The 22,304-nt window shown below is 36.7% G+C and overlaps 1 protein-coding gene across 1 annotated transcript in view; it reads right to left on the minus strand.

The window, feature by feature from the left end:
- The window catches only part of Cox10 (cytochrome c oxidase assembly factor heme A:farnesyltransferase COX10), a 121,575-nt gene that overhangs the window by 20,278 nt on the left and 78,993 nt on the right, over window positions 1-22,304 (minus strand). The window contains exon 5 of the mRNA XM_027956018.2: window positions 15,393-15,463. Coding sequence (XP_027811819.2) covers window positions 15,393-15,463 — 71 coding nt within the window. The remainder of the gene's footprint in view (window positions 1-15,392; window positions 15,464-22,304) is intronic.

A 22,304-nucleotide genomic window follows, 5' to 3' on the forward strand; every position in this document is an offset into this window, starting at 1 on the left:
TCAGTGGCTCTTCGGTCTAATGACACCAGGGTGATCATAGTTTGCATTTGCAGCTCTATTATTCTTGGCTCTACTTTATCTTTTCGGGGTCTTTTTAACTATTTTGTTAAGTTTTGTATATTTTTTCAAGTTACCTGAAGTCTTGTATAAAATAAGGCAGAGTAAAAAGTTAAGAAAACGAAGATGTATCTATAGGATTTTGATTAGAATCTTTGTATACCATGAAAATATACTAGTGAAAGAAAAGAGAGCTCTAGGAAACCGTAGGTAGGAAGAGGACAAACAAAAGTAAAGGCTAGAGACAGAAAACAGACCTAGCAGTATCTGGATTATATTTTGAAGTTTGGTTCATCATGAAATCTTTAAATATGGTAATACTGAAGTTGTTGAAGTCCACCAATTTTAGTAAAGAGATCTATTTTGAGATAGAAGATTAGAAAAGAGTCCAATCCTCATCCCTTAAACACTAACTATGATGTTTTACTATTAAAATGTGATCAGAACTAAATCTCAAAGACCTAAGGAGCAAATCTGTGAATGACTGGTTTGTTATTATTTCAGGCCAATTATTCCATATACTCATTCTCCTAATCATATTGTTCAATGCTTAATCAGAAATCCCATCTGCCTTTTCCACTCTTAGATGTTCTTTGGAAGTATCCCAAACCTAGAGACACATACAGCTATTTCTCCTTTTATCATTTATTCTTAATTTTTTTTTCATTAGTCTTTTTGAACCTTCTATCCTTTGAATTCCTTAGCAGCTTGCTTTCATTTTGAGGGCTACATTCTTATCTGGCTTTCAAAGGGAAAAAGGGGAGGAGAAAGTCTAAGGGCTCAGAGTCACTCTAAGGGAGAGGCCTCAGTGGAACTTCTGGGTAGATGCTCCACTCCTTCACTCCTCCACACCTCCACACAGTGGTTCTACCTAAGTATAGTTTCTGTTTTTTGTTTTTTTTTTGGTATGTGTGTGTGGTGCTGGGGATTGAACCCAGGGCCTTGTGCATGGAAGGCAAGCACTCTACCAACTAAGCTATATCCTCAGCCCCGAAGTATGGTTTCTGGACCAGCAGTATCAGCATTACCTGGGAATTTGTTAGGAATTCAGGTGATCCAGAGGCTTGTTGAAGTCTGAGAAGCTACACCATTATAATGTGATGCTTGTCACCATCTGGCCAAGCCACATGTGCTAAGCCTACAGAAGCCACTCTACTCCAGTACTGACTGTGTAAGGTAAGTCACACACTTTCGGTTGTCTTTCGGTATATATCTTGACATGTGCCAGTGGAAAGAACCCAGGGCTGCCAATCAATTTTGTTTTCAAATTGCAGAGGTACTGTGGCAATATCCCTCAACTCCTCTGTACCATCTGGATTTAACTTAGTCATACAGCCACAAGGGTTTAGACCATAAGCAGTACTTTAATGGTGAGCTGAAGCAAGTGTGGTGCAAGTGCTGATGACTTGATTCTAGGCCACAGATAGACTGAAGCTCGTTGTACTTCTTCTACTATTGAATCTATTGGAATATTTTCATAGGAAAGTGTTTTAAAAATGCTTTATTATTATTATCAGTCAGGTGGTCTGAGTTCTATTTCTGACTATGATGTTGACTAGCTAGGTAAAAAGGGGCAACATATTTAACCTCTCTGGTCCTTAGTTTTCAACTATAAAAGTAAGAGGCGTTTTCAGTGACCAAGACTGGAACTCAAGTCAAACTTGCTTTAGGTAAAAAAGACTCAATAACAAGACCATAGAAAAGGCAGAGATTATAGATATTTAGCTGTTTGATCTTGATGAGCAAAGTAACCTGTAGCATTTGTTTCTTTACTTGTAAAATGGGAGATACTTAACAGAGTGTCTTAAGAATTAAATGTAGTGATGATGCAAATAATGCACTTAGCAGAGTGTTCATAAATGAGCACAGTGTTTACTTGTTCATTAATTCACTTACTTATCCATCCAAATTCTCATTGCCTATGTCAACCACCTTGCCAAATGTGGCAATATAACAGTGAACAAAATGGAAACGTACAGTTTAGAAAGGGTGACAGACTTTAAACACATTAACAGAAGCACCATGAACTCTCCAAGTGTAAAAATAGCCAAAAGAAAAAGAACACATGAAACGAGACAGAATAAGACAGAATCTAAACAGGGAGGACTGGAGGTAAGGCCTGATAATCATCACAAATCGTTTTTCCTAATTTATTTTTTCAGACTTAAAATAATATAGGTATATATTAAGACTTGTGGATATAAAACTGTCTTTAATATAATTATAACTTGATTAGGAATTACACTTTATCAAATTACAAACAAACAAACAAACAACTGGACAAACTAGATTGTTCACATGTAAAATCTCTTTTTAAAATATTGATGTTTCTGCCCCCTACAACAGTAGCTGTCATAGCTTTTATCAAGATCAGAGAAACTAGCTGAGTGTGGTGGCACACACCTATAATCCCAGCAGTTCAGGAGGCTGAGGCAGGAGGACTGCAAGTTCAAAGCCAGTCTCAGCAACCTAGTAAAACCCTAAGTAACTTAGGCAGACCCTGTCTCAAAATAAAAAATAAAAAGCTCTGGGGATCTGGCTCAGTGATGAAGAGACCCTGGGTTCAATCGTGGGTACTAAAAAAAAAAAAGATAAAAGGAAATTAACATCTCTGTGAGGAGTTCTCACTAGAGTGAAAGATCAGAAATGCACCCTTTAAGTGTTGTGATGATTTTGTGAGGAATTAAAATTTTCAATAACACAAATAAACGTATGAATAAGGAAAATAACACTATTTCACTGGGGCTGGGCAAGAAAAGACCCAGTAATTTTCTTGAAGTAAAAAAATTCTTTCATATTCATGCATTACTCATGTAAACAGGTTCATGGTAAGAACTGAATGATGATTTATTTCAAAACTTGTATGCAAAACTAAATTACATTTTAAATGGAGATATCTTTCCACTGAGCGTCATTACATGGGATCTTTCTACTTGGGCCCTTCCTGCCCAAGGCTATTGTAAAATAGAAACTATTAGACTTAACAGTGGGGGATTCTGTCAATACATTTCTATAAATTATTTTTCCCTCTTTTAAAACATAACATTGCTTTGTTTACTAAGCACCAGTTCTTATGCAGTTGTGACAAAGAATTCTCTTTAGACATTAGGAACAAAAAAGAGAAACAAACTTTAATTTTATGTCTAGTTATTGCACTTAATAAACTTAATTTAAATTACATGACTTTTAAATAACTTCCTGGAGAAAATGCAGCTTTTCTAAAGCTTAAGTAATGTGTCAGGAGAGCTATGAAATGTTGTACTGCATCAAGAAAACTATATTTTGAGCAGTTCTGAAGACAAATTGGTTCATACAAAAATTAATCTCATCCTCTTGATTATTCTTCCAGAATAAATGATCTTAATGTTACAAAATAAAATTTCCTTTTTTTCAAAAACAAAAGAAAGCCCAAAACCTTAATCAAACCAAGCCAATTTAACTTCTATTTCCTGCATAAATTCCACATTTGAGCTTTGAAATGAGTTTTTGGAGGAAGTCTCTACAGATAACTGTTCTGAAGATGTCTCCCTAGAATCTTGTTAGGAATTTTCTATTTCTAAACAAGTTTCAAGTTATAGATGCTGTCAGGCAGCAGAGGGCTGATGCAAGCTAAGAACTTAAGGAAAACAAAGACACAAAACCAAAAACATTTTTTTAAAAGGCAAGAAATGTGAAAATAAAAATTTTTTGTTAGTGATCATATTCAGGGCATGAAGATTATGGTATTATATTAAAAACCTTTTTTTCAAGAAAGAAAATAAAAGATAAGAGCTAAAGGAATTTTTGAAAACTGAAAGACTCTTACTAATTTAGGAAGAAGATAAGAAAGATTGGCTGCAAAAAACCATTTATAGAATATAAAACAAAATGCCAAAATGAACGTTACTCTATTGTTGACCTCTGAAATACAGCATTCTCATCCAGGGAGAAGCAAATGGTGACCCTTGAATTATGTTACATCAGTTAAGTTTAAATTAAGGGAAAGATATTTGAACAAAGACTCTGGAATTTTCAGAGAGGTGATTCCCATCCTTTGATCCCATCCATGAAAATCAGAGTTTCCAGAGGAGTCGTCCAATCTCTTAATCTATTTCTCAAACCACTTGAAAGCAGGGACCACCTACTGAATCCCTCCATGCGTCCTCCCTCCTAAAACACCCAGTGCCTGCCACACGGGAGACACATACTTTTCCTTTTCCCAGTTGAACCATATGGTTTAGTTTTCTGACCCTCCTCCCACTTTTTAATTTATAGGGTCCTATAAAAAAAAAGCAACTTTGTTCACCTACACAAAATAGAGTCAATGAATTTTCAAGAGTCTTTGAAATGTTTAATAAAACCTAACTTATAAAAAAACGAGGTTGAGAATAAAATTATCCCTGTAATTTTGGAGTCTACCTAGGAGTTGTGTGTGTGCAGCTGTTGGGGGAGGTGGGCCCTTAGGCCCTTACCTCTGACTGCATTGCCTCCTCTTCCCTTTGGGACTGAGCCTTTAGTCAATGGACAGTATTTGCAAATGCTGACATCTACAGGGACCAGGCTGGCAATAAAACAGTGAAGTGGGACTACTTAAAAACGAAGTGGTGAGGGCAGTGGGAAGTGCTACACAGGTTTGGGTGGCAGATAACCTTGTGGGAATGCACAAAAGCAGCCCAGAAATCTGGGGCTTGATGTTAACATTTTCTGTTTATGTGTTAGCAACTACTGAAAATTGTAGGAGAGCACAGCAGGCCAAACAAAGAATTACCTTTCCAGGCTGCTGCTCTGCTCTCTTGGGTCTATGTGAAAGACATTCTCCAGGAAGGATGTGTCTACCTGAATTTGTGCATGCTGCTCCTTTGCTCTCAAATTCACTCACCTGCCTCTTCCTAATACTTCTATCTCATATATGGCCAATTCTTACTTATCCTCTAAGATTCAGTCTGGACACTGGAAACCACCAGGGACTGGGGCTGCAGCTCAGTGTAAGAGAGCTTACCTAGCATACATGAGGCCCTAGATTAGACTCCAACACCTGCCAAATGAGAGAACTACACCAAGAACATTTTACTGCACCCTTCTCACTTGGCCTCCGTGTCTGTGCTGGGTCCCACAGCACTTCTTACTCCTTATTCTATAACAAGCTGCCTTGCTTGCCCATTCTCTAATATATTTATTTTTGTGTGTGATGACTCTGTGCTACTCATCTTTATATTCTCTATACCTGAAAATGATGCCCAAATGAGCCCTCACAAACTGTGTGAAAAACATTCTCCTAAAACTACCACTTATAACACTATCATCCAATGGGAACATTTGATCATGTCTTTTATTTTCACATCATCTTGTTTGAAGAGAGAAGAATAAAGCGAAGGGACATTAAGACTATATGAACCTAGATTACTAATACTCTGTGACATATTTTCCAAGTGGTTATAAAAATGTAACAGACAAAAATGTAAGTTACTATGATAGTTAACTCTTCATATGCATATTTATCAGAATATCTGCATATAAGAAGGTACATGGGCCGGGTGCGGTGGCACACACCTGTAATCCCAGCGGTTTGGGAGGTTGAGGCAGGAGGATCATGAGTTCAAAGCCAGCCTCAACAACTTAGATAAGCCCTAAGCAACTCAATGAGAACCTGTCTCTACATAAAATACAAGTGGCTCACTGGTTAAATACCCCTGGGTTCAAAAACTGCTACAAAAAAAAAAAAAAAGGTACACAGGACTGAAGAATCCCCCATTGGCAGGGTTGCTGTCAACAAATTTATTCAAATTCATAAATGGTTTCTTTTTTCTCATGACAATAAAAGAGTCCAACTTTCAGAGAATCCCTGTGTTTCATTCCTTTGTCCAGACTAATGACCAAACTTGATGATATGTACAAACACTTTTTCTTGACTTTTCATACCATGGCTCATTATATTAAATGATTTTATTTTAAGAACTTCTATATATTAATATCTCTATTACTAAGTTGAGACCAAGTTTGTTCTTCCTGCCACTTGAAATCACTGTTTAATACCAAAGGAAAAAAGAGAGAGAGAAAAATTCCTATACTTATAAAATGTTTATGTTCTTATTACATTAGCAATATACACACACCAAGAGACTAATCATAACAATCTTTAGAAACTGTGCAGAGCTTTAGCCTGGTCCAGGCACACATCTACTAGACTCGTGTGACTGGGTGATGAATAATATTCACAGCTCCCCTGCAGCCCACAAAATGTTTACATTTGCTTAAGTGCTTACTGGTAAAACCTTCAGTAAATTTGAAAAATGTCTCCTGTAAATCCCTATAATACTTAAGCTAAACCCTGTTCTTTAAGTTAATAATGCCAACTAAACAATCCATTCATTTCATTTCGAAAACTCAATCTTCATCATTCATTTTAAAACAAGGTATTGGTTGACCCCGATTCCAAGTGTTTTAATTTATCCTCTCTAAATAACCTTTTGCTCTGCTCTTATCATGCAATCGGTCCTGCTTACAGCCCACACCTACAGCTTGCAAGTTATGGATCACTCTCATCTGATCCATTAAGATGGAAAAACCTATGCTGACATGGATTATTTCCCTGTCAACATCGCTAAGCTGGAAAATGGATAATTCAAAGGAGACATAATCAAAATATAGATGTCTTTCAAAATAAAAAAAGAAAGGTCCAGACCAGCCCTCTCTCCTGCAGGAGGTATTCACTTTCCACTCAGTCCTCATTGTATCTTCTTTGTCTGACCTCTCAGAGCCCTTCTTGTTTCTACCAATTTATTCATTTCATTCAACACATCTTTATGGATTGCCTTGTTCTGTCTGCTAAGCATTTTGTGCATATGGCTTTTTTTTTTTTCCACCCAGATTATAAAGCTTTGACCATTATAAAAAAAATTGACAGTGCTGGTAACATTACAGGTGATAAATAAATTCTCAATGAGTTGAATAAAAGAGAGATTTACTGAATTCTAAAAGATTTAGAAGAAACATTAAACCTTCACATTTTAAAGAAAGATGAATTTTAATTAAGAATACCAGAAAAAAGGGTACTACTTAAAACATACATGTGTAAGGTATGTTTGAAATTTAATTCAGAAGGATTTCAAGTTTGATAAAGATGGCTAATTAAAGGTGTCTGCATCCCTCTGTCCTCTCTGAAAGCAATAAGGAGAACAGAAAACAGAAACCTTCCACTGTGACAGGACCAGGAACCAACCTTACAGAAGAATTGTCAAATGCAGTGAAAACAGAGGGGAGTGAAAGAGGGTGCAGACCTCTACACCTGGGGTAAAAGAGAAGATATGGTCAATATTACACTTAACAATCTCTTCTTTAACTGTGACTGCAAAATGCAGAAAGAAGATAACATAACTGTATGTATTGAGGGAAGGAGGCATGAATTACAGGTAGAAAGTTACGAAGTGGAGTCAGGGTTTGGGATGGAGAGCGGGCCTAAAATAAGCTAAAGTTATGAGAAAGCTGCCCTAGAAGGAGTAGCCTTAGGTATCCCCATTTCTACCTCTCGTGCTTAATTGCTCCCTGCACTTTTTCCTGGCCTTGGAGTCTTGGACCAGGTATGAAACATCAGGCCCACGTCTGGGCAATCAAACTTTCTCTCCCAAACCTTTGGAACTGAACAGAGAACCCAACTGGAAGACCTTGAGGACAAAGGCTGAAGTTGCCATTTTGGTGATGAGTCAATTTAAGTGAAGAAGGATGAGAAGAACCAATGTTCAGAGAGAGAGTCTGAGCTGCACGATCTCCTCCTAGGCAAGCTGGTCTCAGGGGAGCCAGGAGAACATAGATGGAAAAGGAGTCTCCAGGGACCTGACAACTGCCAAATAGATCTTAGAAAAGAATCACTTTAAACTGCTGGGTTTTAGCCTCCTAAGAACTCAGATATATCATCTTAGGGAGAAACATTGGGTATATTCACTTTTTTTTGGGTTTCTTTTTAAAAAATTTGTTCTTTTTAGTTATGCATGACAATAGAATGTATTTTTACATATCATACATACAAAGAGTAGAGGAAATTCACTACTGCTCTCCTTCTGACTCTCCCTCTTGGTCATGCTAAAACCACTATATCCATTTAATAGAAATTAGAATCAGTATTACAAGGAGACATGGAGTCTCTTTAGGTAAAAGGAGCTCAAGAACACTGGACACTCATAATATATAAGGGCTAGAGGGAAAGGAGTTACTAGTGAGGATACAAAACAGAAGAGAAATAGGAGGCTCAGGGACCTCAGAACTAAACCACTTCTTGATTTTGCCTATGACAAGTCCCACTTACTAACATATGTGGCCAGACTAGGAGAAGCTGCAGACCCCTCTGTCTGGGGTGTGGCTATGCTCTAGGGGCACAGATGTGGTGGTTGGGCTCCAAGTTAATAAACTCTGTGGTGAGGATGTGATAGCAAAGGTTAAGATAGCTCCATTATGACCCCTCTGGAGCATGCTCTCCAGACTTCCTCTGATGCAAATGCAAGAAGGGCTCTTTAGCCAAATGCACCATGGCTCCAGGTTTATCCATGTGCATCTGGGATACTTCCTGAGTGATGTGATGAACAGGGTACTCAAATTCATCAAGTGGCCCCTGAGCCATTAAAGACTCTGATAAATAATTCTACCATAACAGCCTCAGAGCTGAAGCAAAAAAGCAGAAAGCTATGGGGTCAAGGGTTTCCACAAGAATTATATTTGGTAAACAAGCTGCAAAAGATAACTGAAACAGATAATAACTTGTGTCCCCCAAAATTTCAGGATGAATTTGACATGTCACTTTAAAGATTGTCTTTCTATAAATGAGGAAAATAGGAAGAGCAGTATTTTCCCAAACATGATAAAAGAAACAATATTTCAAAAAATTTTTAATGATAACTGATACTTCAGACATATGCAAGGGGCTTATGTGTGTGGGCACATGCATGCTCACTACTAGGGGCTGAACCCAGGGCCTTGCATGTGTTTGGAAATGCTCTATCACTGAGCTATACTCTCAGTCCTTTTTTGCTTCCTGCTCCCTCCCTCCCTCCCTCCCTTTCTTCCTTCCATCCTGCCTCCCTCCTTCCCTTCCTTCCTTCCTGCTAGAGATTGAACCCAGGCCTCCCAAATGCTAAGCGCATGCTCTACCAGAGTTACACTCCCCCAGCCTTGGAACTGGCATTCTACATAGGCAATTGACAGGGAATTAAAACCTAACTACAGTCCTCTTAATTCTCCTTTGGAAAATGAAACAAATAATACTATAACAACATAGATCTTATTTTCATTAAATTATCTTTTAGCTGTAAAGGCTTTCCCCTTTGATTCTAAAGAAAAGTTATAAAGATTTCTACATTGTTTAAAATGAAAAGTATTATATATTTTTAATGTGATTGACTCTTCCCAAAATAATCATCTTATTTATTCAATACATTCAAAGTCACTTTCTTCATCATCTGTAATGACACAGACAAAATGTGGCCCAGAAGAACAGGTAGGCGAGCAGCACCAAGGCTAGTAATCAAGACCATAATAGGACCAGATGCATTTTCATTTCCTTGAAACACAGTGGAGCTGCAGTTTATTCAGTTTATGTAGGTCAGCCCTAAGGTGAAAATGTATTATACTCAAAATTATCCTTCAAAATCCCCTGAAGTCATCCATAAAGTACGCTGTGCAAGGTTATGTACATGCAAGTATGGAAAATAATGACTGTGTTCATTAAAGTTTGAGAATTTCAGAATTAAATTAAAAGAGGTAACAAAAGAAAAGGTTGTTTTTAGATGGCTGGGCATTCAAACCACTGTGCCATAAGGATATTTCCAGTGGAGGAGAGGTGCGCGTTCTAAGGGCTGTTTCCCTGAGAGGTTTATTCTTTTCTACCTTAATTGCATGTGCATGGGCAGCATGGGCAGCATGCATGAACAGTAATGTCTTTTTACTGGTGGTGAGTGTCAGGATTCAACCCAACCATGAAGGTGCAATCTCTCTGGGATTATGTTATACTCTTTCCTTTGCTGCCCTACCTTAAAACGAATCACCTGACACCTACACAAGGCACTGTGGAATTTAATAAAGGTGGATATACATGGAGACAGTGGAACTATCAGTGAGAAGACTGATAGTCCTTAAAGAACAACCAAAGTTGTAGAATAGAGGAATAAAGGGGGAAGCAGGTTGAAAGGCAGAAGGTGGAGGCAGATGTGCGGTTATCTTGTGGGAGACCAGTGGTGCACGGGAAAACAGGGGGAGGCTTGAAGAGCAGACAGTCTAATTGGCTTTGTTGGCAAATGGAACCACCTTTGGTTCTGAGTTGAGCAACAGCAGAACTCAACTCCCCTGGATCTCCTGGTCCACGCTTCATGAGATTTCACCAGGACCTGTAGCAGGTCTTCTCATTTCCCTCCTATAACCCTATAATGTATTTTCCGCAGGGCAATGGAGGGATCCTTTTAGCCTAAATTTGGTCACAGCTGTCCCATCTCTGTAATTCATTTCTGGCGTCCCACTGCACACAGAACTCATGCCAGACTTCTTATCACAGTCTACTTCTGCCTGCATCTCACATCACTTTCCTCCTTGTTCACTGGATTCTGGCTACAATGTTCACCTTGCCTGGCCTGCTCTTTGGCACAGATTCCAAGATACTTTGGGAAGCTGAAAAGATTTGTCCATCACATGAAGAGGATAAGAAGAAAGTCTAGAATGGCTTACAAGTGTCTGGCTGTGGAATACTAATAAAAATATGTAAGGAAAAGGATAGATTTGGGAGAGAAAGTGATATGCATATGCAGGGGAAGAGGAAGATGGGAAGGAGGCTCATGACTACGAACCAAGGAGCTAAGGTAGACAAGGAAGCAACAGAGAGAAGGGCTTAGTAAGAATCAGCCTGAATGGCTTATCTCTTTGGTTCTTAGCTTCAAGATACATTCCTTTGGATAAGTCGGCCTTGACTTCCTCAGTTTAGATCAAGTACTCCTCTTTGTTCCCCTGTATCATCTATGGCCTGTCCCCACGATGGTCTCTACCACATTGTACATAAAATGCTTAACTGGTCAGTAGCATGTGGGAGACAGAAGTATGTCCTGGTCACCTCTGCATCTCCAGAGTCTACAAAAGTGTCTGGCTGGTAGGGGCATTAAAACGATACATTTGTTGAGTTAACTGTACCTCTGATATCACTTAATGTCCTTTTTATGCATGTGTGCTGCCATCTGTTAGGAACCTTTTAGTAACCCTAGTGCACTTCTCTACATAGACATTCTCTAAAAGCGCCCTGATGGTGACAGCACAGACTTCAACAACATGCCACTGTCTACTTTCCACTGATTAGTTTCTGCCCACTGACTTCATGGTGATAAAAGAAACACAATTTTCACTTTCTGAGTTCTTTTTGTCACCAAGTATTATTGCTTTCTTCCCCCTATCCTTTGAAAGTAACACAGATTTCATTTTATTTATTTTTTTTGTCTGGTAAGTATTGAGATATTTATATTTTAAAGCTAATATGAAAACAGATGAAAGTTTAGTAAACTCTACATTTCTCTAGAGTTTCAAACCCCTTCCCTATCATGTACCTTTACTTGCATGATTATACTGATCTTATAATTATTATCTCCATAGCAATGTTATGAGATGAACAGGTTAGGAAATATGATCTCATTTTATACACGAGGAAGCAGTAGTATGGAAAGATTAATTAAATGACTTGTCAAGCTCAGAGTCAGAGAACATTTTTCACTTGTCCATGATTACCATGTGGAGACTATCGAAAGGCTAAGATGATTTTTAAACTTTAAAAAATTTGATAATTAACTTTTTTCCAGTTACCAAGTTAAAACTGGATGATATTGAATCTGGCTTTTAATATGGCAAAGCTCTCCGACACTTACCTTCATTATGAGACAGCGAGTTTGCAGATTCAACTTGTAACATGGGTTTGCTCACCCTTCAATGTAAATTTATGATATGTAACAAAAGGAAGCTCTAAGTTCAACTCCCAGCACATAGCAATCATTTCTAGCCTTACCATTTTTACAAGAAATGACCAAACAAGCTTATCTTTTCCAAATTATAATAAAAATAAGATATAAAATGCCATTAAGGAAAAGCTAATTAAAGGAGTCTACACTACAATGTATACCCAAAAAGTGATTTAGAAATATTACACTATGAATTTATGTTTTTTTTTTTTTTTTTGTGTGTGTGTGTGTGTTCTAGGTAAGATAAGCATTGGGAATTTGCACAAAATAGCCTTAAAAATAAAAAGATTCTGTGAACATCAAAATCATCGCCATGATTCCCTTTATACAGGGTGGCATGTAGTCATACAAAGTGTAGTATGTTGAAAGTGAGAGAGACCATTATCAAGGATTCTTCTGCAACAACAGGTGTAAGCTTGGACTGTCCTGGGTAAGCCTACTCCACCTGCAGCCACTGTTCAATGAAATCATGTGGCAGAGCCTGTTCTCTCTGTACTCCCAGTTAACACCTTACACACACAGAACACTGATACCTGCTCTCCTCCTTTCACTGTTTCAGTTTAATCCCTCAATTTAGTTGAACTGTTAGAAAGGGGTCCTTGGGCTATAATATCTGCCAAAGAGCTTCCCACTCCTCACTTACTTCAAGGCCATATAGTTTAAATGGTTCTCACTGGGAGCTGTTCTTTGGTATTCTGTCTCTGGCTTGCACTGAGGGATGCCTTGGAAACCTGTTATTTGCCTTCCTCTACAGAAGTTGTTGAGGACATTCTTCTAACATTATCACTAAGGGTCTGCTCTCTCTCTCTCTCTCTTTCTTTTTTTAAATTTTTAATTTATTTCTTTCATACATGACAACAGTGGAATGCATTACATTCATAATTATCCATTCACAGCCCAATTTTTCATACTTACTAAGAACTAAGAAGTTTGGTTTGCCTAGAGACAGTTACAGGCAATCGGCAGGAATTCAGGGAAATTCTGGTTCTGCCACTTATCACCTGGAGCTCAGAACTCAGTACTCAATTCTCATCTGATTTAACAGTATATACTTGAAGGTGCTATTGTGAGAAATCTAGATGTTATTTGTAACTGTGATTTCAGAAAACACAGAATGAAATTTATAGTTCCATCTTATTGATTATATAAATTTGGTTAAGTTTTTCTTATTACCTTGCCATTTATCTCATATCTACTTTCTATAACCCTGATTTTAATTATTCCAAATATTCTTATGATGTCTCTGATCTTTCTGGAATAAAACAATTTACAAAAGAAAAATAACCCACTTTCTTTCACATGGGTTCCATAAAGTGTTCAATGCCAATCCCTCCCTGCCATGTTTTTCTGGACAAGACTAAAGCATGAGGATGGCAGCCATGCACATGCATAACTGCAGTTATAGAGTCACATAGCAAAGGGTTCCCTTGGAGGATTTCCCCAGATTCTCAAAAAAAAAAAAAAAAAAAAAAAATCACAGAACTAGTTTAAGCATATGTGTCCTGTCTTGGGTATGACTAAATAACTTTTGATCTTTAGCAGTGAATTTTGTTCACCTAAATAAAAATTCTTCAAAACATGAACCAATCTGTTGAAAGGTTAATACATATTTTTTTCCATAAATGCTTATGGTATGTCTCTGGAATAGATAGGAAACTGTCTATGCACAAAGGCTGAAACAGCTGTCAGCAGTAGAAGCAGTTCAAGGATTTCCCCCCACAGATTTGCTGCTGCCCTCAATAATGACAGGGATCCACACCTTACATGCCAAATTGTAAATTAAGTCTATGAATCTGTATAGATTTATCAAGACATATTATCTCAAATCAAATAAGGTAATAAGTACTAAGAAGAAAATTTCAAAAATAAACTAAGCTTTGTAACTTAAAATGGTCAATAGTGATGAGCAGGAGACCCACCAAAGTTAATGGATAGTCTATTATCACTATATCCTCATGGCCACCCACTTATATATCTGCTTAGTAGATTAATTAATTATACTCTGGCCTCACTCCTTTAAAAGAAGGGCACCATTAATTATAGCCCCTAAGGTCTTTGATCTACTGATAGACTCTGTGTCCACCACACAGGAGAAAGTAAGATGGGCTACTAGTTCATAGGATGGGCCTTTTTCTGATGACCATTCTATGCCTACAGACTATTTGCTAGGCCTCTTCCTATACTTCTCCTGGTTCTAAAGGAGGGCACAATTTCACTGAGGAAAAATGAGTAGACAGAAATTCCAAATCATTAAGAACTGTGATTTGCCCACAGGCAAGAGCAGCTTTTAGCTCTTGGTATGGGTTATAAAGATTGCACTCTCCCCTCTAAAACAACTTTCCCGAAATAAAAGCACTTCTGATGATTTCTAAATCTATAAATAACACACAGCTTTGTTTATAACTCAACAAAAGGAAGTAAAATATCAGTAGACCTAAGGGTTTTGTGCTTATATATTTTTCACTGGGCATTTTTGTCCTTTTTAATAAAATGATATTGTAAATTCATTAAGAATTGACTAAGAACCAGCTAATATTTAAAATCATTTTACACAGACTTTATCTATATGTGTTTCCTTCATTGTTTTATTTAACATGTGGTTATTTGATCCACAAGTATTATCCTAATAAATTTTTAAGTTCCAAGAGGGTATTGCCTAGACATATGAAGAGAGGATTCACTTATTTATAAGTCAGTATAAACTACTTGGCCCTTTTTATTCTTCTAGGACTCACATACACACCTCTCTCTCCTCTCTCTCTCTCTCTCTCTCTCTCTCTCTCTCTCACACACACACACACACACACACACACACATAATTAGATTCAAAAAATATTTTAAAATGTTGGTTTAGAGGTCTCCAGGAAGTAAAACGTTTAATTATTAACCATTAGTGATATTAAAATATTTATATACCTTTTAGTTCTACTTAATTGAATTTGGTGGAAAGGAGAGTAATGGAGGCAGTACTTTACTTGGCATATAATAACATTATCAGTTTATCTAGAAGAAAAAGGTTTTAGACACATTCTTCTTTGGAGATCCTATATGGTATATGGATCTGTCTGAAAATCACTTGTGTAATGCAGTGTTTTTTATCTTCAGCTATACAAGTAAGACAAAGACCATGTCTCAAAACTGAAAAACAAAAACCTACAGTGTAAGTTATTCTCACAAAAACCCCTTCATATCAGATTTATCTTCAGTGCTTTCTGTACCTTATGGGTAGAAGTGAAAAGTACTACATATCCATACCAATTTGTCCCTTTGCAAGTGTGTTATCTTCACTTCAAGCTCAAAGGCAAAAGTCTGGGAAATGCTTCACAATGAAAAAAGCAAAGGAATATTCTACAATGGGAAAGAGAATTATGTTCATGATTTTACCTGATCTGTCCACGAACCAGAGGTCTGTTTTTTGTTCTATTCATGTTTGAGTCAAAGGGCACCTCAAAAAACTGTAAAAAGAATGAAAAAAGAAAAGATTAAATATAATATAAAACAATCCTTCAGTTCTACTTTAGAACTGAAAAAAGTTTTACAGTAATCTTCATTTTGATAGCATGAATTAATATCTTGGCACTCCTTGAAGAAAAATTCCCAGGAAGAGACACATTTAAGAAACCAATGTGCATCAATGACGAGGAGTATTATTTAAAAATTGCTAGATTCTTCAAAGCTTTCAGGTTTAAAGCATTAGTTTTTAAATGATTTCAGAATACTTCAAACATTTCAAAGGCTGTGAATAAACCAGGATCCACTAGGTTATTTTAGTCAAGAGCCAATTAAGAAATTAAGGTTCCCAATGAAACTATATACAACTGTTGAGGTGAGACTGTGATAAGGTAACCATCCTTAAAGCAATTAAGGTTCCCAATGAAACTACACACAAGGTGAGATTGTGATTAAGGTAATCATCCTCTCTGCCTGGGATAATTCTAGTTTATGTTATAATGCCAGCATCATTATTAGAACTATCTTTCCCAGCTTGGACAACAGATTGGCCTGAGCAGTCTAACAATTACAGGTAACAGTTTTTGTTGTGTATCTATTGAAACAAAAATTCCAGGGAATTATCAAAACTTATTTTCCAAAGCCCTAAAAAAACTACACAATATAACCTTAAGTTTGTTATCTATGTCTTCTACTTTTTACTTCTTTTGGTATAACAGAATGCTCAAAAATCTAACCAGGTTATTTGAGAATATCTTCAAAAAAAGGGTCTTGAGGCAAATCAATAGAAGAAATAAAAATTCAATGGAAGGTTTAAGTCAATATTTCCCCAACTATGTTCCCTAACAGTCCCTGGAGTTGTTCCCAGAAAAAAATGACTTGTTGGTCAAATCATAGTATGTTAAGGGCTCTGAGAAATCCCAGAGTGAAGAAATCTAATTAACATTGATTAGCCAGTGTTTTCCAAACTTATTTGACTATGAAATCTTTTTTCAAGAAAAACATGTTTAACAGATATCAGAAATGTTTGTTCTGAGTATATTCAAGTGATAGGAATCATACTTACTCAACGTCTATCAAATCATAGCTCTTTTTATAGTGCACTGTACTCAGTATGAATTCTGTAAGTATCAGAAAAAAATACTACTGCTAAAAAGTCAGTCTAGAAATAAGTAAAATTTTATTTCATTTATTATTAACTACTAACAGGTAAATGTAAAAATGAAATAAAATTTTATTCTGAATTACTTACGAAATTTAGGATTTATCTTCATAGATTAAGATAACTTGTCATTTGTGTTCCCTCTAATTTTCTTAAAAAATTGACATTTCTTTCCCCCTTATGCTATGGTATACATATATCTTTATTTTCAATTTCTTTTACAACGACATCTTCCAACATAATTACTTTTGACTTCTTTCATTTCTTTCAGGTTACTATACTTATTTTACTCACGAAACTCTGTATAGTTATCCATGGTGAAGATTCCCTGTTACTTAATTTCTAGTAGCCCTAGTCCTTGACACTTTATGACTACCTAGTCACAGCTCACTTAGCCAATGGTCAGGTATCTGGGATTCTGAGACCTTTATCATAAAACCACCGCATACCAATAATAACTACCACTATTCCACCAACAACCTTAAGATAGCAGTTATTATATATAATTATAAGAATAATGGATACTCTTTTTTTAAAATATTTTTTTTTTAGCTGTAGATGGACACAATACCTTTATTTTTATTTATTTATTTTTATGTGGTGCTGAGGATCGAACCCAGTGCTTCACGCATATAAGGCAAGCGCTCCACTACTGAGCTACAACCCCAGCCCAAGACTAACAAATACTCTTTTCCTGGTGTCTAACCTTTATGATGGATGGGTCATGCATGTTAAGCATTGTACATGCACTGTAAAAAAAAGTGCAAGCTGGGCCTGTTTTCAGAGCTTTCTGGGTATCACTGCAACACAACAGTGTAGCTGTAGCCAGAACAAGAAATTAAATGTTAAGTGAATAAGCGAGACACAGAAAGACTAATACAATGTGTTCTCTCTCATGTGTGGAAGCTAAGAGAGTTAACCTGAATTTGGAATAGGTATTACAAGAGGCTGAAATAGGCAGGGGGTGAGGGTGGTTAAAGGGTGGTTGGACAATGGGTACAAAAACAGATAGAAATACTAAATTCTGTTTTTCTACAGCACAGTGGGATGAGTGCAATTCACAAAAACTGATTGATTTTTTTTTTTTTTTTAAATGAAGATCTGGAAGAGAGGAGATAGAAGGCTCCTAACATAAAGAAATGATACAGAGAAAGAAATACTAATTACCCTAATTTGATCAGTGCATGCCATAGGCTACACTGAACCCTATTAGTAGGTACCATTAATATACATTAATAAAAATTAAATTGAAAAAAGAAACCAAATGCTGGGGTTTCTGCATGGTCTTACCTGTTCTACCACAGCCACAGATGCAGAAGACCACAGAAAGAGATGACAGCGCTCATTATTTTGGTAGTTTCCTTGAACTGGCTTCTGCTGCGAGCAACTGTGGTAGTTGCTGTTTTTAATCAAGCACTGAGTATTACATGTGATGGATGTATCATAAACCAATGTCATACGGATGAAAATTTAGGGTTTTTAAACAATTATTCCAACAGGATATATACCTAAAATGTTCCCCTCCTTTTCAAATCATAGTCCTCCCTTGACTGGTTACACTACTTAGTAGGGATTCTCCTGAGACTACATTCCCTCAGTGCTCTTCTTTAGGCTTATCATTCAGTCAATGTACTTTCCTCAGCACCAACTACATGCCATATAACAGGAATATAAAGACCAACTAGAGCCAGTGCTTCTTTCAAAAAATTCATAGACTATTATGGGGGTCTGCAAACTACAGCTCATGGGCCAGATCCATACCACACCTGTTTTTGTAAGTCCCACAGCCAATAACAGTTTTTACATTTTTTCCAAACGATTTTTGGAAAAACAAAAGAATTTCTGCCATAGAAAATTACATGAAAAGTCAAATTTCAGGGTCCCCAAAGAGGGTTTTATTGTAATTCAGCTACACTGATTTGTCTTTGAATCAGTACAGCTGTTGCTTTTACATCGTAACAGCAGAGTTGGGTAGTTGCAGGAGACTGTATGGCCCACAAAGCCTAAAACATTTACTGTCTCTTTACAAAAAAAGTTTGCAAAGCCTTAGCCTAATAGAAATAATGAGATACTAGAACCTGGTTAATTATAATAATGAATATGAAACAATGAGAGATATGTGCAAAGGATTATGGGAGCCTAGAGGATGAGCTTTGAGGCTAGCTGGGGAGGCAGGAATGGAAAGGGGAAATTTCCTTCAAATGCTCTTAAACTGAGGCTTCACGATAATAAGGTAAGAAGTAAGTGCATTCTAGACACAAGGGGAAGCACCAACAAAGGTGCAGGAGGCAGAAATCTGCTGATGAGCTGAGAGGTTAGGACAGTGGAGAGGTTAAGACCCTAGGCTTCTGTAATCACAGAGATCAGGGTTAATTTTCAGCTTTGCCACTTACTATCATCTGTGTATTAATTCAGTTTCCTTATCTGTAAAACAATAATGCATAACTTGCAAGGTTGATGTAATGATTAAGATAATGTATATAGAGCATAATGCCTGGCAAATAGGAGGTGCTTGATAATGAGTAAGTTAACTGCCACTCCTATCAGTGTTGCTGGATGGCTAGTGATGAAGCTCTGGAGATGGGCAAGGAACCAGATCAGGGAGAGCCTTACACCATGCTAACGTATCAAGACTACTGAGTAGGAGGACCCTTGTGACTGCCACTTGGAGGATGGTTTAGACAGGAAAGACTATCAGGATGAGGACCTGAACAATGGTGTGACAGTGGGGAGGAACAGGAACCAGGATTTTCCTTTGTCCCTAAAACAACAAACACTGCCTAATGTGTACATCCCAAGCCCTGGTATCCAATCTACCTTTAAATAAAACCACTATGTGTGTAAACTTGACTTGCTCTTTTTAAAATTGCACTTAATTAATTTATGGTTTATTGGTGCATTATAATTATACATAATAGTAAGATTTATTATGCCACACTCATATATACACATAATTTGAACAATCTCTTCCCCCAGTACTTTTTCTTTCACTCCCCTCCTCCTTCCCCCAATCTACCTGCTTGATTCTACTCATTTCTCATTTATTATTATTGTTACTATAATTATTACTTAATTAGTACATCATAATAATATAAAAGCAGGATTCATTGTAGTATATTCTTTCATGACATAAGATAATTTAGTAAATTTTCTTAGTACTTTCCCATGTCTTCCTTTCCTTCCTTTTTCTAAATCTCCTTCATTTCTATTTTCATGGACATTCCTTTTTTTTTTAAAATCTTTCCTCACCCGGCTAGCTTTCACATGTGAAAGAAAACATCTGACCCATGACTTTCTGTCACTTAGTCTGACGTTTTCCATTTATCAGCAGATAACATAATTTTATTCTTCTTCATGGATGAGTAAAACTCCACTGTGTGTATATACCACATTTTCTTTACCCATTTGTCTGCTGATGGACATTTAGGCTGGTTTCCTAACTTGGCTATTGTGAATTATGCTGCTTTGAACGTTGATACATATGTATTGCTACACTTTGATTGGTACAGTTAATAAGCTTCATTAAGAAATTTGCTTTCTGGATTGTGAGAATGATGTATTGTGCTGCTGAATTACTACTTGGGTATTGTTTTGAATTTTAGGCTCTGATTTTGTGGAAGTATATTGGTGAACTAAAGTATGTCTAAAAAAAGATGACCATAGAGGTGGTATGAAAGACAGATCAAGAAGGAAACATGGCTGAATTATACACAGGTGATTCATAAATCCATCAGTGCTTACCTAAATGACACAGGTTGTAGCTTGACAAAGTAACTATATAAGGCCTGGTCTGCTTCTTTAAGTATTTTGGATGAAAAAAGAAAATGCATGCTTATTCAACCTGTTAGATTCAAGAAATGTATTGGAAAATAACATGAAATTTCATAAATTCCATGATCAAGGAAACATTAGGTTGAAAAGAATAAGACGAAATTTATAAGAAATAAATGACAAGGCCTGTGTTTAGATAAAACAAACACACACAAATATAAATACATGTTCAATGTATGCAGGATGAGAAGATGTGGTTATAAAGTCGATGAGAAATAGCACGCACATGCACACACGTTCATAATTCAGGCATTTTAATGACTCATTTCATCTGGATAAAAAGAGATATTATCTTTTCTATGTTTCTGGCAAAACAGATATCCAAAAATGGCAACTGAGGTCCAGAATGTAGCAGTTGAACTCCAGGGTGCCATAAATTGGCAGCAGCTTTGGACTCCTATGAATGCTTAAATTTATCAGGACAAGCAACATCTGGGCAGAAATACCATGCAAACCAAGACTTATGGTTCATTTCAGTGAGGGCCAGACAATTCATTCTAGCACTAAGGGATCTGAGCTCATTATACTATTCGATTCTGAGTTTTATGTATTTTATATAATGTCTTTCAGTTAGGTTTACTGCTTTGGTTTAAACATTTAAACCACATTTCCAAAGCATAAAACACAGTCTATTTAGATGAGAAATTTAAACACTTTAACAGTTATTTTAGAATTTATATATAACTGGCTTTTAGTCTACTCATATTTTTCCCTGTTCTTTATAATAATTTTTTCCATAATGTTATCATTTCAGTTGGCTCTAACAACTTCTAAAGCAGTCAAGTAAAATTCTTGCAACTTGTGTTGAAAATAAAAGACAAATGTTGTAATACCAACTCTTAGAATGTTTTGCCCCTTCTTCATATATACCAAGTCTTTGCTTGGTATCTGAGGGGGATTGGTTCCAGGTTCCCTGTGGCTACCAAGATCTGCAGATGCTCAAGCCCCTTATATAAAATGGTGAAGTATCTGCATATAATGAATACACATCCTCCCAAATACTTTAAATCATCTTTAGGTTACTTTAGGTAATATCTAGTGCAATGCAAACGCTATGTAAATGGTTGTTGTGAGGGGTTTAGGAACAATAACAAGGAAAAAAATGTACATTTCAGTATAGAAACAGTTCTTGTTATCAAATATTTTCAATTTGTATGGTTCAATTTATGTGAGAAGAGCCAAAGGATAAAGAGGGCCAACTGTACCTTCATTACTTCAAAGAATGCTGAAAGTAATAAGCTGCAGTGAACACACTCTGGACAGTTGCCCAGGTCAAATGGATTCTCTTGGAGGCCAGTCTTGTGCTGAAGCTTGCCCTTCTTCTAGTAGAGGGCTTTGTTTATGGTTTCAAATGGCCATATAACCCAGTAATTTACCCTGCTCCTGGACAGAGATTGGTTCAGTGAGTGGGTATCTGATCCAAACTGGGTCAACTAAGTGTCTTTTCCTGGACTATTACAAACTAATGACCAAGAAAATATGCCCTCCTTTCTCCTGGTTGCCTGTTCCATGGAATGGGATACAAAGGAAACAGAGGTAAGACCCAACATTCCCAACATTCCATGGATCAGTTTATCTCCAAGGCCCTCACCTCTGCACTTTCCAGAGTAAGTCAAACTCATGAGTCTATAACTTTTACCTCTAATGTCCTAATACATGAAAACTAAAAATTTCAAACATTACAGCAATAAATTTATTATAAGGAAATGAATAATAATTTGCTTTTTCTCTCAGCAAACAACTTATTTTCTAGTTTAAGTTTTCAAGAAAATTTTTCTCAGTCTCTTTTCTTCCCAAGAATCCACCAATCCTTTAAACTCTTTTCATTTTAAATTTTTTGCTTTCTTATTCAG

The sequence above is a fragment of the Marmota flaviventris genome, chromosome 17 (genome assembly GCF_047511675.1).
Source record: "Marmota flaviventris isolate mMarFla1 chromosome 17, mMarFla1.hap1, whole genome shotgun sequence".
NCBI classification, from domain to species: Eukaryota; Metazoa; Chordata; class Mammalia; order Rodentia; family Sciuridae; genus Marmota; species Marmota flaviventris.